Genomic DNA, 13,748 nt, shown 5'->3' with positions numbered 1-13,748 from the left:
ACTGATAGTCTAATATAGATTTATTTTCTTTCCCTCTTTCTTTCTCTCCTTTATTCCTACCTTCTTTTTCTTTGTATTCTCTTCCTTTCCTTTTTTTTTTTTTAGTGAAATGATTTTAGAAATAAAAGTTATTTTAATATCTGAAGGGAAATACTTTTTTTGGTAGGTACATTTTAAATGAGTGATTTTGACATTGCTAAAGCCGTGATCACTCCCATTAACATAATATGATTCAAAAGTACTTCAATAGAATGCGTAGGTCTGCACTTATCAAATGTCTTTAGAAATGTCTCTTTTTGTTTCAACAGGGAAAAAAAGCTAACGTGCTTCAGCTTAGAGTTCTCTTTTGAATGCTGCTCAGTTCCCAGAGTGTCTTCATGCAGCATCCTCTATTACATTAATAATGGCAACATTCAACAAACTGTCACCCTGCAAAATCATTGTAATCTCACGGAGTCATGGCTGCCAGGCTTGGATCTCTGAGCAGAATAATGAAAAGGAGACCTTTAAAAGGGTTTTATTGTTGTCATTGATTTTTTGGCACTACCTATAAATCCATCAGAGTAGGGAACTCCCAGTGTAGAGAATTCCTCCACCCATTCAGATCAGCAACCGTTCTCCAATTTGTCGTCTTAAGAGAGCTGTCTGGAGCCTGAGACCTTAAGGGACCTATCCCATGGGTAACTAGCTAATGTGAGGAGTCAGAGGCAGGTCTTAAGCTCAGATCTTTCTAATTCCTAGCCAGTCTTCTAACTACTATACTTTATTATCTCTCCTGAAGCAGCTCTGAAAATGATTAAACTAACAAGTCACTTGTTATTCTCTTTTGTTGAGAGAGGGGAGGAGTAGGGCATAGAGCCTTGACTTACCAGAACTGTCTGAACAGCAAAACTTAATTGGTTGTGTAGGACCAAGAGAACTATGTAAGGCAAAAAGCTGATCATATACACCAAACTGGTGCACAGAGCTGCAGTATTGGCACTGCTGAAAAATGCACTGAGTAAGAAACTTAGCATGACAACCGAAACTCCGAAGTCCAGAAGGAAGAGGAAAATGATGAAAGCATTGCTATGCACAAAGATGCCACTTGTTTTCAAGATGATGGCCAGAGCACAGCTGCTTAAAATAAGCATGATGATATTCTCCAGAAACCAGGCAAGGAAATGAACAGTGGGGTGAACACCCATCATCCTCATATACTGTAAAGAGAAAGAATTCTAAATTACCATTGACAATGAAAAATGGGAAAAAATAGGATAATTATTGAACAGAAAGAGAACAAAATCTGAACTACTCTAGGTCGCTTTTTAGCCCCAGCTCAGCTTCCAAGTAGCTAGGTGATTTAAAGGTAAAACATTTAACCTCTATGGTCCTCAATTTCCTCATTTTTTAAATAAAGATACTGAACTAGATGATTTCTGCTGACACTTCAGTTCTGGCAAAAACACTAGACTTCTTTACTAGATAAACTGGGAGGAAAATCAGAATTTGGTGGAAAGACAAATGAATCATTGCATTTATTTCAATGAATTCCATTTATTGTTTCTGTTGACTTAGATGGAGGATTTTTTTTTTAATATGGGGGAAAAAAGAGTGTGGTGGAGGGCCAAATAGTGTATATCAAACACAGACATCCCTCAGAAGCCCTTCAGAAACAATGTCCTCTAATCCTGAAGTAAAAAAATAGAATCAGTCCTATGTCTGATTATTATGTCATTAGGAAAACTTATGAAAAAAATGAACTCAATTAATCAAAATTCCTTCAAATATAATTTACTTAGTTTTCTTTGAATTGTTAGTTTACTGTACATGAAATGAAAAAAGAGCAAACTGATAAATGTTATAGTGTCTATTATATACAAAGCATTGTGTTACATGCAGTTTGAGTGGTGATTCTTAAAATCATCTTAAAAAATGTAAACACATATTCAAGAGTTAAACAACACAAACTTTGTGTCTATAGTTGTGTAGAAAGCAAATGAGTTGAGAGGCAATGTGGCATAGAGGAAAGAAGTCTGAAGAATGTTGAGTTCAAATCCTATATCGGATGCATACTAACTATACTACCACGGGCAAGTCATTTTTCCTCTCCACGACTCAGTTTCTTCATCCATAAAATGGGAGAAATTCCCATCTCAATAGTTCACATGACTATTGTAAAATGAGGTCATGTATGTAGCACACTTTGTATGTATTTTATGACCTGATCAAGTTGACAAATCACAACTTTTATTTCCCCATCTGTAAAATGAATGAATGCTGTCTTGCTTCTGCCTCAGTGAGATCATAATGGTGGATGTTTAGGCTGTAATGTAGCTTTTTTCTAGGAAAGTATTTTAGGACGTGAACATTATTCTTAAAACTAGCTTTAATATTATTTTAGTTCATGAAGTGCAACATGACCAACTGAGGAAAACCAAAATATCCCTTCATACTATCAATGCCAAAAGACTAGGTATCTGACAGACTCTTTTCTTTCTAATTCTGTCCCTCCATTCTTTCGAGAAATTTTTGAGAATTTACTGAGGGAGCAACATTCTCAAGTAAAGACAGCTAGATTTTGATTCTTTTGCCTCCATCTTTTGTCAGTACTCCTTAATCTCAAAAGAAAGGAGCCTTTTGTGGCAACAGGGGTTGAAGCTCTAACTTCAAGCAGTTTTCCTGAGAATCTGACTTGATAGTTGGACTCTAATTCAGAAACCCAGGGACTAGAGTGAATATAAAACAGGTACATTTGAATCAACAATACCCATTTCTACTCTGCTTTTAGGTTTACAAAGCCTTTTTCTTCACAATATTCTTATGAAGAGGGAAGAGCAAGTATTTTTATTCCCATTTTACAGATGAGAAAATCAATGCTTAAAATTGTGACTCAGCTGGTGTCACAATTAAACCTCAAACCAAGGTCCACTTTTGTTCTTCTGCTATATCACATTAGCCCCCATAGAACTCATATGCCACAGTATAATAATAGGATGATAGTATTTAGGACTTCAAAAGATCTTAGAGATAATCAACCTCAAAACTTTCATTTTCACAGATGAGGAAGCTAAGGCACATAGTGATTAAAAAATACTTCCTCATAGCCATGTAGAAATTATCAACACTGGGACTCAAATCCAGATTCTTCAACCCCAAAACCAGTGCTCTCTTACAGTACTAATTTTTTTTTTCATTTCCCTCTTTGTCCTAACCAGTTATGTATTCATATACTCATGATTAAATAATATTACCTCTTCAAGACGAATCTCTCTTTCATAAACCAGCTTTCGGACCATACTGGCTACAGATACCATCCAAGTCAACATCATTATCAATGGAAAGAAGAAGCCAACGTTGTTCAAGAATCTGTAATCAAAAGAAAAGTCTACAAGTATTAACAGTCAGAGTTGAATGACAATAACCCTTTAGTAAAGGTGCACATGTGGCCTCTAGGGTCATCAGTCCTTTGAATCCAGACTTCACAGAACAAATCCCTCAAGGCCACATGAGACTTCAAGGACACAGGTTCTCCACCCCTGGTGTACATGTTCATGTTCATGTCCAAAAAATTGATAACTGTATTTTGCTTTGCATTGTAATCCCATGCATTTTGTTTTTCACATTTAAAAACAATATGAGAATGGTTCCAAGGGCTTCCCCTGACAGCCAGAGTCAGTAAAATCAAGAGACATTAAGCACTTACTATGTGCCATGTACACTTCAAAGTACTTGAAATATAAAGAAAAGGAAAAAGGGGCTTCCAGGTCACATGCTCAACAAAGTGGAAGACTTGATATTTTCTCTGATCTTCCTTACCTCTAACATGTTCCCAAAATAGAAATTATCTATCAAAGATAAAATAATTTCAGCTATCTCAATGGTCTAAGATACTAAGAACCCAAAGAAGGTAACAACTCTATGAAGTGATATCTAATTCATGCTTACTCAGTACACCCTCCTTTATTCAACAGTGTTGAATAAGCCAACAGAACACATGGGCTTGAAGCAGAATGCAATCCTGAACACTGACTCCCTGCCCCCTTTTTCCAGAACCATAAACATCCAAACTCCAAACATCAGAAATTTTCCCAGGCTTCAAGAGTGACAACATGGCAGCACTGTGTATTACTGGGGAAGAGGACTGGGGGACAGAGGAAAAAGGGCAGGACACAGTGGAGGATGAGGGGGGAGAGGACTTTATGGTCCTTTGGTATGCCTGAAGGAAAGAGCCCAGCATTCAGCCAGATCTAATTCTGTCCCTCCAGACATTACTTAGGCTAATACCTAAGCTAGTGAACCATAATTTGTCCAGCAGGAAAGGAGACTGAGATGCTTTGATATTCAGCACCCAGGAAAATTACCATTTCTAGGGAGGGAGTCAGAAAGTAAGCAACAGGGCAAAATATGGAGGAGAGGAGAACCTGAATCCAAGGGGCGGAGTAGAGGAATACTGAAATTTCCATAGATATCAGGAAGAAGAAAACTCAGAGATATCTGAGTATAACCAGATAAACCAACAGGGAAGACATTAACAATAAAAGGAAATATAGTCTCCAGATCTAATAAACCAGTTCAGGCTTCTATCAAAAAATATTTTTTAAAAAAGATTTAACAATAGATGAGGCAAAAAACCCTACAGATTTTGAGGACAGCATAAAACCACAACATACTCTTCCTGCATGATTTAAAATAGGAATGAGAAATATTAAAGAAATAATTGGCAGAGTAGAAAAACTTGAATCTATGGAGTCAAGCCTCACCAAAGGAAAAAGAGAAAACAACATATTATGAATACAAATACACAGAAGTAAAGGACAATCTGGAAGAAGAGAAGCAAAAATAGTGACATTAATAGAAAATACATTCTCCATACAAGCAAAACATGTTTATCTGATAGGCAAGTTGCATAGAGACAGTTTAAGGATTGTATGTCTCCCAGAAAAACACGACGTCAAGAACACATTGAACACAATAATCAAAGAACTTCTGAGCACAGAAAACAATCAGTTGAAAAAATCTATATTTTAAACTTAAATTTTAAATCCATATTTTAAATTTAAATCCTTTATTTTAAATTTTCTTGAATTCTTTATTTCTTGGGAGAAAACATCATTCTGGATGGAGTTCTACCCTTTCATTTGTGACAGGAAAGGAGGAAGGGACTGGGCTTGTTTAGATTTGGAAAGGACTTAAGAGGTCATGTAACCCAAATCCCTCAGTTTGCAAAAGAGGTCAAAAAAGGGTGGCTATCTTGTCCAAGATCATACAGCCAATAAATCCTGGAGTAAAAAGTTGAACCCATTTTCCTGAATACAATGTTCAATGCATCCTATTGTTTCATTATTATAGATGTTATAGGGTTAAAACTTATGATGTCTTAAGGTCCCTTGCACTCGAATTATAAAATTCTATCTTATTTATGTAAATTGGATTAATTTATTTTTATTTTCTGGGACTGTAAGTAGCTAAAGAATAAAAGGATGATATACATAAAAACTTAGAAGAGGAAAAGGCCACTTAAACGTAAAAATTTTTAGAATTATTAGGCATTTTTATTTTTGATTTCAAAAACTATAAAGAATACAAGCATAAATAACAGTGAATATCATAATTGCTGTAATTATTTTTACTATTACTACTTAGGTAATATCTAAGGTGATTTATTTTAAGGAAATGAGTTTTTTTAGATTAGACCATTTTATGAATTTTTTGTATTTTAATCAACATCTCATTTTTCACAGAGTTTTTAGAGCAGGTAAATAAATATATGCAGAAAATGTCATAAATAATATCCAGTTGTGCCATACTAATAAATACCATATGTTCTTCTGAAAATAACACAATGCGCAATAGTAATAAAACTTAAATGGCCCATATAATTAAAACAATTAATCCTTAGTCTATTTTTGAGGTTGGAAAATTTTGTCTATTTGTTATTCAGTTCCCTACATTTTATAAAGTGTGAGTAGAAGTGATGACTATTGATCCTGTCACATTATATATTCTCACAGAAATCAGATTCCAGTAAACGAGGAAATAATTATTATCTGCAAATCTGACTCAGCTTTTATTATAGACATGATATCATACCAGGCAATACTGTTTTCCTTTCTGTTCAAAGGTCAACCTTCTGAACAAGCATACAAAATTCATTTCTAAAATGAGTGGTAAATGACCTCAGTTAGCAATATTGTCCATTTTCCCCTAAACAAGAAAAGCTCAACCAAAGTTATTTAGGTTGCTAGCCTTTGATCATTCCCTTAAACTGTTCTACTTTTAAATCTAACTGTATAACATCATAATTTTCACCTAAAAATTAAAAAATTATTCTCCTAGGTTTGTTTTACAATCATTTCTGTTTATTCTTCTCTCAACAGACACTTAAAACAGATATGAGTTCACAATTCCTTCTTTGTGAATCATAAAAAAAATTCAATTTTCCAATGATCTTTAGTTCTAACTTATGTAGAGATATTTTTCATTTGTCTTTTATTCCCACCAACAGAATATGAGATAGAAATAAAAGAACCAAGTGGTAAATATGAATAGCTACAAAAATAAAGCTGCTACTCCAAGGAGAATGAAAATAAACTCCAGTGACTTCCTAATACCTACAGGATCAAATATATAATCCTCTGGCTTTTAAAGACCTTGATAATCTGGCTTTTTCATACCTTTCCAATCATGCTCCTTACTACTCTCTATGTACTCTATGATCCAGTGACACTGGCTTACTTGCTTTTCCTCCATTTCCTAATTCTGTCCCTCAACCCTAGAATTCTCTCATTCTGTGTGTGTGTGTCTCTCTCTCTGTCTCTGTGCCTCCTTTTCTGTCTCTGTCTGTATCTGTCTGTCTGTATCTGTCTGTCTGTATCTCTCTCTCTCTCTCTCTCTCTCTCTCTCTCTCTCTCTCTCTCTCTCTCTCTCTCTTTCTCCTCTAACTACCTTCTACCTTCTAGACTCAACTAAAATTTCATCTTTAGGGGAAGGAGGGGCACAGCCAAGATGATGGAGTAGCAGCAAGAACTTTCTAGAGTACTGCCAAATATCTGTAAAAAATGGATCTAAAAAAATTCTAGAGTGACAGAACCCACAGAATAACAGAGTGAAGCAGATCTCCAGCCCAAGACAGCCTGGAAAGTTGCCAGGAAGTATCTATAGTAGCATGCAGGGGGCAGGGTCACATAGAAAGGACATGAGCAGGCCTTGGGGGGGACTGATCTCTCACACCTGTGGTGGTTTCCAGACTTCATGACCCCAAAATGCTGAGGACAAATTGGAAAGTCAGTGGAAAAAGCCTGTGGGACCAGTGTGGGAGAGTGGAGGGGTCTGGCTCCAGACCCAGGGCAGCAGAGGGGAAAGGGGGCAGAGGAACCCACAGCAGCCATAGCAGAAGCAGGGGCAGAGACAGTGACTGTTTCTGGAGCTCTAGGCCCACAGATGGGGGGGAATCGAGCAGTTGACAGTACACCCCCCTGTCCCCACTGGAAACAGAGAACTACCTTGACAAAGAGCTCAGAAGTCAAGTAAATGGCTAGGGAAATGTGCAAAAACTGGAAAAATAATCATACTATAGAATCTTACTTTGGTGCCAAAGAAGATCAAAACATGCAAACAGAAGAAAAACAAAGGGAAAGCTCCTCCACCCAAAGCCCCCAAGAAAAATATGAATTGGTGTCAGGCCTTGGAAGAGTTCAAAAAGGATTTTGAAAATCAAGTTAAGAAAAGTCGAGCAAAAATTGGGAAAAGAAATGAGAGTGATGCAAGAAAATCATGAAAAATGAGTCAATTGCTTGCTAAAGGAGACCCAAAAAATGCTAAAGAAAATAACACCTTAAAATATAGACTAACCGAAATGGCAAAAGAGATCCAAAAAGCCAATGAGGAGAAGAATGCCCTAAAAAGCATAATTGGCCAGAATCACATTGAAAATGAGATCCAAGAGTTCACTGAAGAAATAATTCTTTAAAGATTAGAATGGAGCAGTTGGAACTTAATGACTTTATGAGAAATCAAGAAATTATAAGACAAAACCAAAGGAATTAAAAAATAGAAGACAATGTGAAATATCTCATTGGAAAAACAACTGACCTGGAAAATAGATCCAGGAGAGAAAATTTAAAAATTACAGAACTACCTGACAGCCATGATCAAAAAAGGAGTCTAGACATCATTGTTCAAGAAATTATCAAGCGAAACTGCCCTGATACTCTAGAACCAGAGGGTAAAATAAATATTGAAATAATCCACTGATCACCTCCCGAAAGAGATCCCAAAAGGAAAACTTCTAGGAACATTGTAGCCAAATTCCATAACTCCCAGGTCAAGGAGAAAATATTGCAAGCAGCCAGAAAGAAACAATTCTGGGGGGCGGAGCCAAGATGGCGGAGTAGAAAGACGCACATACACATAGCTCTGAACCCACAACCCATAGAATGGCTACAGGGAAGTAACTCACGGCGAATTCTGCACCCAGAGGCCACGGAACATTGGAGCGAGGGAGATTTCTGTTCCAGAGAGACCTGCAAACCTCTCGCGGGGGGGTCCTTTGCACTGCGGACTGGGCGCCGGGACTGGGAGCTGAGTGCAGCCCTGCTGCGGCCGCGGCACCGAGAGGAAAAGATCCGAGCAGGCTCCACAGACAGGATCTCCAGGGGCCACGCGGGTCCCTCCACCCACAGAGGGATCTGCAAACCTCTCGCAAAAGGTCCGTCGCGCTGCAGACACAAAGCCCAGCCCAGACCTGCCGCGGCCATGGCTGCGGCACCGAGAGAAACAGATCCGAGCAGGCTTCAGGGACGGGATCTCCAGCAGCCACACAAGTCCCTCCACCCACAGGTGAGAGGGGTGGGTGAGAGAGTCTCTTTGGCGGGTCGAGAGGGGAGTGGGGTGCCCCCATAATTCAGGCCCCCCCCCCCGGGAGGTAGAAGCTGAGAGGCGGCTGCAGACAGGGGCTCCCCAAGCCAGCGGGAGCCTGAATCCATTGTGGAAGGTCTGTGCATAAACCCCCTGAGGGAACTGAGCCTGAGAGGTGGCCCTGCCCCGACCTCAGCACCAGAACATAATCTCATACTGAATAGCAGCCCTGCCCCCGCCAAAAGCCCTGAGGCTGGAAGCAGCATTTGAATCTCAGACCCCAAGTGCTGGCTGGGAGGATCAGAAGGTGAGGTGGGTGTGAGGAAAATATTCAGAGGTCAAGTCACTGGCTGGGAAAATGCCCAGAAAAGGGAAAAGAAATAAGACTATAGAAGGTTACTTTCTTGGCGAACAGGCATTTCTTCCCTTCCTTTCTGATGAGGAAGAACACTGCTTACCATCAGGCAAAGACACAGAAATCAAGGCTTCTGTGTCCCAGCCCACCCAATGGGCTCAGGCCATGGAAGAGCTCAAAAAGAATTTTGAAAATCAAGTTAGAGAGGTGGAGGAAAAGCTGGGAAGAGAAATGAGAGACATGAAGTCAAAGCATGAACAGCAGATCAGCTCCCTGCTAAGGGAGACCCAAAAAAATGTTGAAGAAATTAACACCTTGAAAACTAGCCTAACTCAATTGGCAAAAGAGGTTCAAAAAGCCAATGAGGAGAAGAATGCTTTCAAAAGCAGAATTAGCCAAATGGAAAAGGAGATTCAAAAGCTCACTGAAGAAAATAGTTCTTTCAAAATTAGAATGGCACAGATGGAGGCTAATGACTTTATGCAAAACCAAGAAATCACAGAACAAAGAGAGAAGAATGGAAAAATGGAAGATAATGTGAAATATCTCATTGGAAAAACAACAGACCTGGAAAATAGATCCAGGAGAGACAATTTAAAAATTATGGGACTACCTGAAAGCCATGATCAAAAGAAGAGCCTAGACATCATCTTTCATGAAATTATCAAGGAAAACTGCCCTGAGATTCTAGAACCAGAGGGCAAAATAAATATTCAAGGAATCCACAGAACACCTCCTGAAAGAGATCCAAAAAGAGAAACTCCTAGGAACGTTGTGGCCAAATTCCAGAGTTCCCAGGTCAAGGAGAAAATACTGCAGGCAGCTAGAAAGAAACAATTCAAGTATTGTGGAAATACAATCAGGATAACACAAGATCTAGCAGCCTCTACATTAAGGGATCGAAGGGCATGGAACAGTATATTCCAGAAGTCAAAGGAACTAGGACTAAAACCAAGAATCACCTACCCAGCAAAACTGACTATAATACTTCAGGGGAAAAAATGGTCTTTCAATGAAATAGAGGATTTTCAAGTATTCTTGATGAAAAGACCAGAGCTGAAAAGAAAATTTGACTTTCAAACACAAGAATGAAGAGAACCATGAAAAGGTGAACAGCAAAGTGAAGTCATAAGGGACTTACTAAAGCTGAACTGTTTACATTCCTACATGGAAAGACAATATTTGTAACTCTTGAAACATTTCAGTATCTGGGTACTGGGTGGGATTACACATGCACACACGCTCACATACATAGAGACAGAGTGCACAGAGTGAATTGAATAGGATGGGATCATATCTTTAAAACAAAATGAAATCAAGCAGTGAGAGAGAAATATATTGGGAAGAGAAAGGGAGAAATTGAATGGGGCAAATTATCTCTCATAAAAGAGGCAATCAAAAGACTCATTAGTGGAGGGATAAAGAGGGGAGGTGAGAGAAAAACATGAAGTCTACTCTCATCACATTCCACTAAAGAAAAGAATAAAGTGCACACTCATTTTGGTAGGAAAACCTATCTCACAATACAGGAAAGTGGGGGATAAGGGGACAAGCAGGGTGGGGGGGATGATAGAAGAGAGGGCATGAGGAGGAGAGTGCAATTCGAGGTTGACACTCATGGGGAGGGATAGGATCAAAAGAGAATAGAAGTAATGGGGGACAGGATAGGATGGAGGGAAATATAGTTAGTCCTATACAACACAACTATTATGGAAGTCATTTGCAAAACTACACAGATATGGCCTATATTGAATTGCTTGCCTTCCAAAGGGAAGGGGTGGGGAGGGAGGGAGGAAGAGAAGTTGGAACTCAAAGTGTTAGGATCAACTGTCGAGTAATGTTCTTGCCACTAGGAAATAAGAAAAACAGGTAAAGGGGTATAGAAAGCTATCTGCCCCTACAGGACAAAAGAGAAGATGGAGACAAGGGCAGAGAGGGATGATAGAAGAGAGAGCAGATTGGTCATAGGGGCAATTAGAATGCTTGGTGTTTGGGGGGGGAGGGGATAAAAGGGGAGAAAATTTGTAACCCAAAATTTTGTGAAAATGAATGTTAAAAGTTAAATAAATAAATTTAATAATAATAAAAAAAAAAAAAGAAACAATTCTAGTACTATGGAAATATAATCAGCTTAACACAGGATCTAACAGCTTCTACATTAAGGGATCAAAGGGCTTGAAATATGATATTCCATAAGTCAAAGGAGCTAGGATTAAAACCAAGAATCACCTACCCAAGTAAAACTGAGTATAATACTTCAGGGAAAAAGTGATAATTCAATGAAATAGAGGACTCTCAAGCATTTGTGATGAAAAGACAAGAGCTGAAAAGAAAATTTGATTTTCAAACACAAGAATCAAGAGAAGAATGAAAAGGTAAGCAGGAAATCATAAGGGACTTACTAAAGTTGAACTGTTTATATTCCTACATGGAAAGATAATATGTGTAACTCTTGAGACTTTTCTCAGTACTGGGGTAGTCAGAGGAATTATATACATATAAACAGAGGGCACAGGGTGAGTTGAATAGGAAGGGACAATATCTAAAAAAATAAAATTAAGGGGTGAGAGAGGAATATATTGGGAGGAGAAATGGAAAAATGGAATGGGGCAAATTATCTCTCATAAAAGAGGCAAGAAAAAGATTTTTCAGTGACAGGGAAAAGGGGCAAGGTGAGAAGGAAAAAGTGAAACTTACTCTCATCAAATTTGGCTTAAGGAAGGAATAACATGCACACTCAATTTGGTATGAAAATCTATCTTACACTACAGGAAAGTAGGAGAAAAGGAGATAAGTGTGGGGAGGATGATAGAAGGGAGGGCAAAAGGGAGGAGAGTATAATTAGAAGTAAACACTTTTGGGAAGGGAAAAGTTCAAAAGAGAGAATAGAATAAATGGGGGTCAGGATAGGACAGAGGGAAACATAGTTAGTCTTTTACAACATGACTTTTATGGAAGTCTTTTGCATAACCACACATGTATAATCTATATTAAATTGCTTGCCTTCTCATTGGGGATAGGTGGGAAGGGAGGAAGGGAAAGAAGTTGGAACTCAAAGTTTTAAAAAACAAATGTTAAAAATTGTTTTTATGGGCAACTAGGAAATAAGAAATATAGGTAATGAGCTAAAATCTATCTTGCCCTACAAGAAAATAGAGGAGATGGGAAATAAGGGAAGAGAGGGGTGTAATAGAAAGGAGAACAGATTGGGGGAAGGGGTCATCAGAATGCACAGTGTCTTGGGGTGGAGAAAGGGAGAGATGAGGAGAAATTTTGGAGCTCAAAATCTTGTGGAAATGAATGTTGAAAACTAAAAATAAATAAATATTTAAAAAAAGAAGAAGAAATACAATGATCCCAGACAATAAAAAAATTTTCTTTTAAATCTCATCTTCTAAAGAAACCTTTCCTGATCCCATGTAATGCTAGGGCCTCCCTCCAGTTTATCCCCTACATAACTTTATTGTACACAATTATTTGAATATTTCCCCCTCCATTAGACCATGAGCTCCTTGAGAGTAGGGAATACTTTTTGACTTTCTTTGTATCCCCAGCATATAATAGGCTGGCACATAGGAAATGCTTATTAAATATTTGTTGACTAGGTTCTCTCCCTCAACTCTCAATAAAATAAGATTCTTCAGGGCAGGGATTTTCATTTTCTCTTTGCGTCCCCAAGCATAGCATAGATACTATGCATAGTTGTTGTTGATGTATTTGTCCTTCATTCTCAAAGAGGACCATGACATCAAGATGATGACATGGTTGCTCCCACAGCACTATTATGCATAATAGATACTTAATAAATGCCTGTAAAAGTGAATATTTCATTTTGGTATGGGAAAAATCATTACCGAATTATTGGCTCACTGACATGAAGCAAAGTAATATTAATCCAATTTCTCCAAATAGAACTCAATTATAGAATTATTTCTCACTTCCAACTTCCATTCACTTCCTTTCTTTTTTCTCTTCAAAGTATAAAAATGGGGTGTCCTGGGATCAGGCACTTCAAGTACCCATCTGAGTCAAGATTGAACATTTTGTAACAGGACAAATAAAGTCATTCTTTCACAAATATTCTTGGCTTCATGACTAGGTTAAAGAGTACCATAGTCTTTCATTTTTCTTGAAGATTTTTTACAATGTTTGGTATAGGATCGTTGGACCTTGCTCTCTACTCACTCTAGATATATTGCAATTTCTAATTTTCCATATGAGGAAAATCAGGCCCAGATGGATTAAATGACTTATTCAATGTCATGGTAGCATTGGTAGCAGAATGAGTTTAAACCAAGTTCCTCTGACGCCAGATCTGGTGTCCATGACTGTCATGTGTGTGAATTCTTTCTCTCTGCCATTCTTTTCTTAAGGTCATTTAACAAATTGAATCCATACAGATTAAGCCATCCAGTATCTCTCATGTACCTATCGTGTGCTTGGTACTGCGCTAAAGGTTAAATGCTAAGTTTAAGACCATCAGTAAGAACTAAGGGATCATATATGAAAAAGAAAGATAGAAGCTACCAATCAAATGAGGGAAAATATACATATA

General features: G+C 38.0%; 1 protein-coding gene across 1 annotated transcript in view; it reads right to left on the bottom strand.

Annotated features, from left to right (window-relative positions):
- Positions 1 to 13,748, bottom strand: part of ABCA13 (ATP binding cassette subfamily A member 13) — a 371,167-nt gene that overhangs the window by 272,141 nt on the left and 85,278 nt on the right. The window contains exons 18-19 of the mRNA XM_072598129.1: positions 3,234 to 3,348; positions 870 to 1,199 (exon numbers count right to left, since the gene is read on the bottom strand). Of these exons, the coding sequence (XP_072454230.1) occupies positions 870 to 1,199; positions 3,234 to 3,348 (445 nt within the window). The remainder of the gene's footprint in view (positions 1 to 869; positions 1,200 to 3,233; positions 3,349 to 13,748) is intronic.

Source organism: Notamacropus eugenii, chromosome 3 (assembly GCF_028372415.1).
Source record: "Notamacropus eugenii isolate mMacEug1 chromosome 3, mMacEug1.pri_v2, whole genome shotgun sequence".
NCBI classification, from domain to species: domain Eukaryota; kingdom Metazoa; phylum Chordata; class Mammalia; order Diprotodontia; family Macropodidae; genus Notamacropus; species Notamacropus eugenii.
Note: the sequence above shows the minus strand (reverse complement) of the source record. Positions and strands in the feature narration are given on the sequence as shown.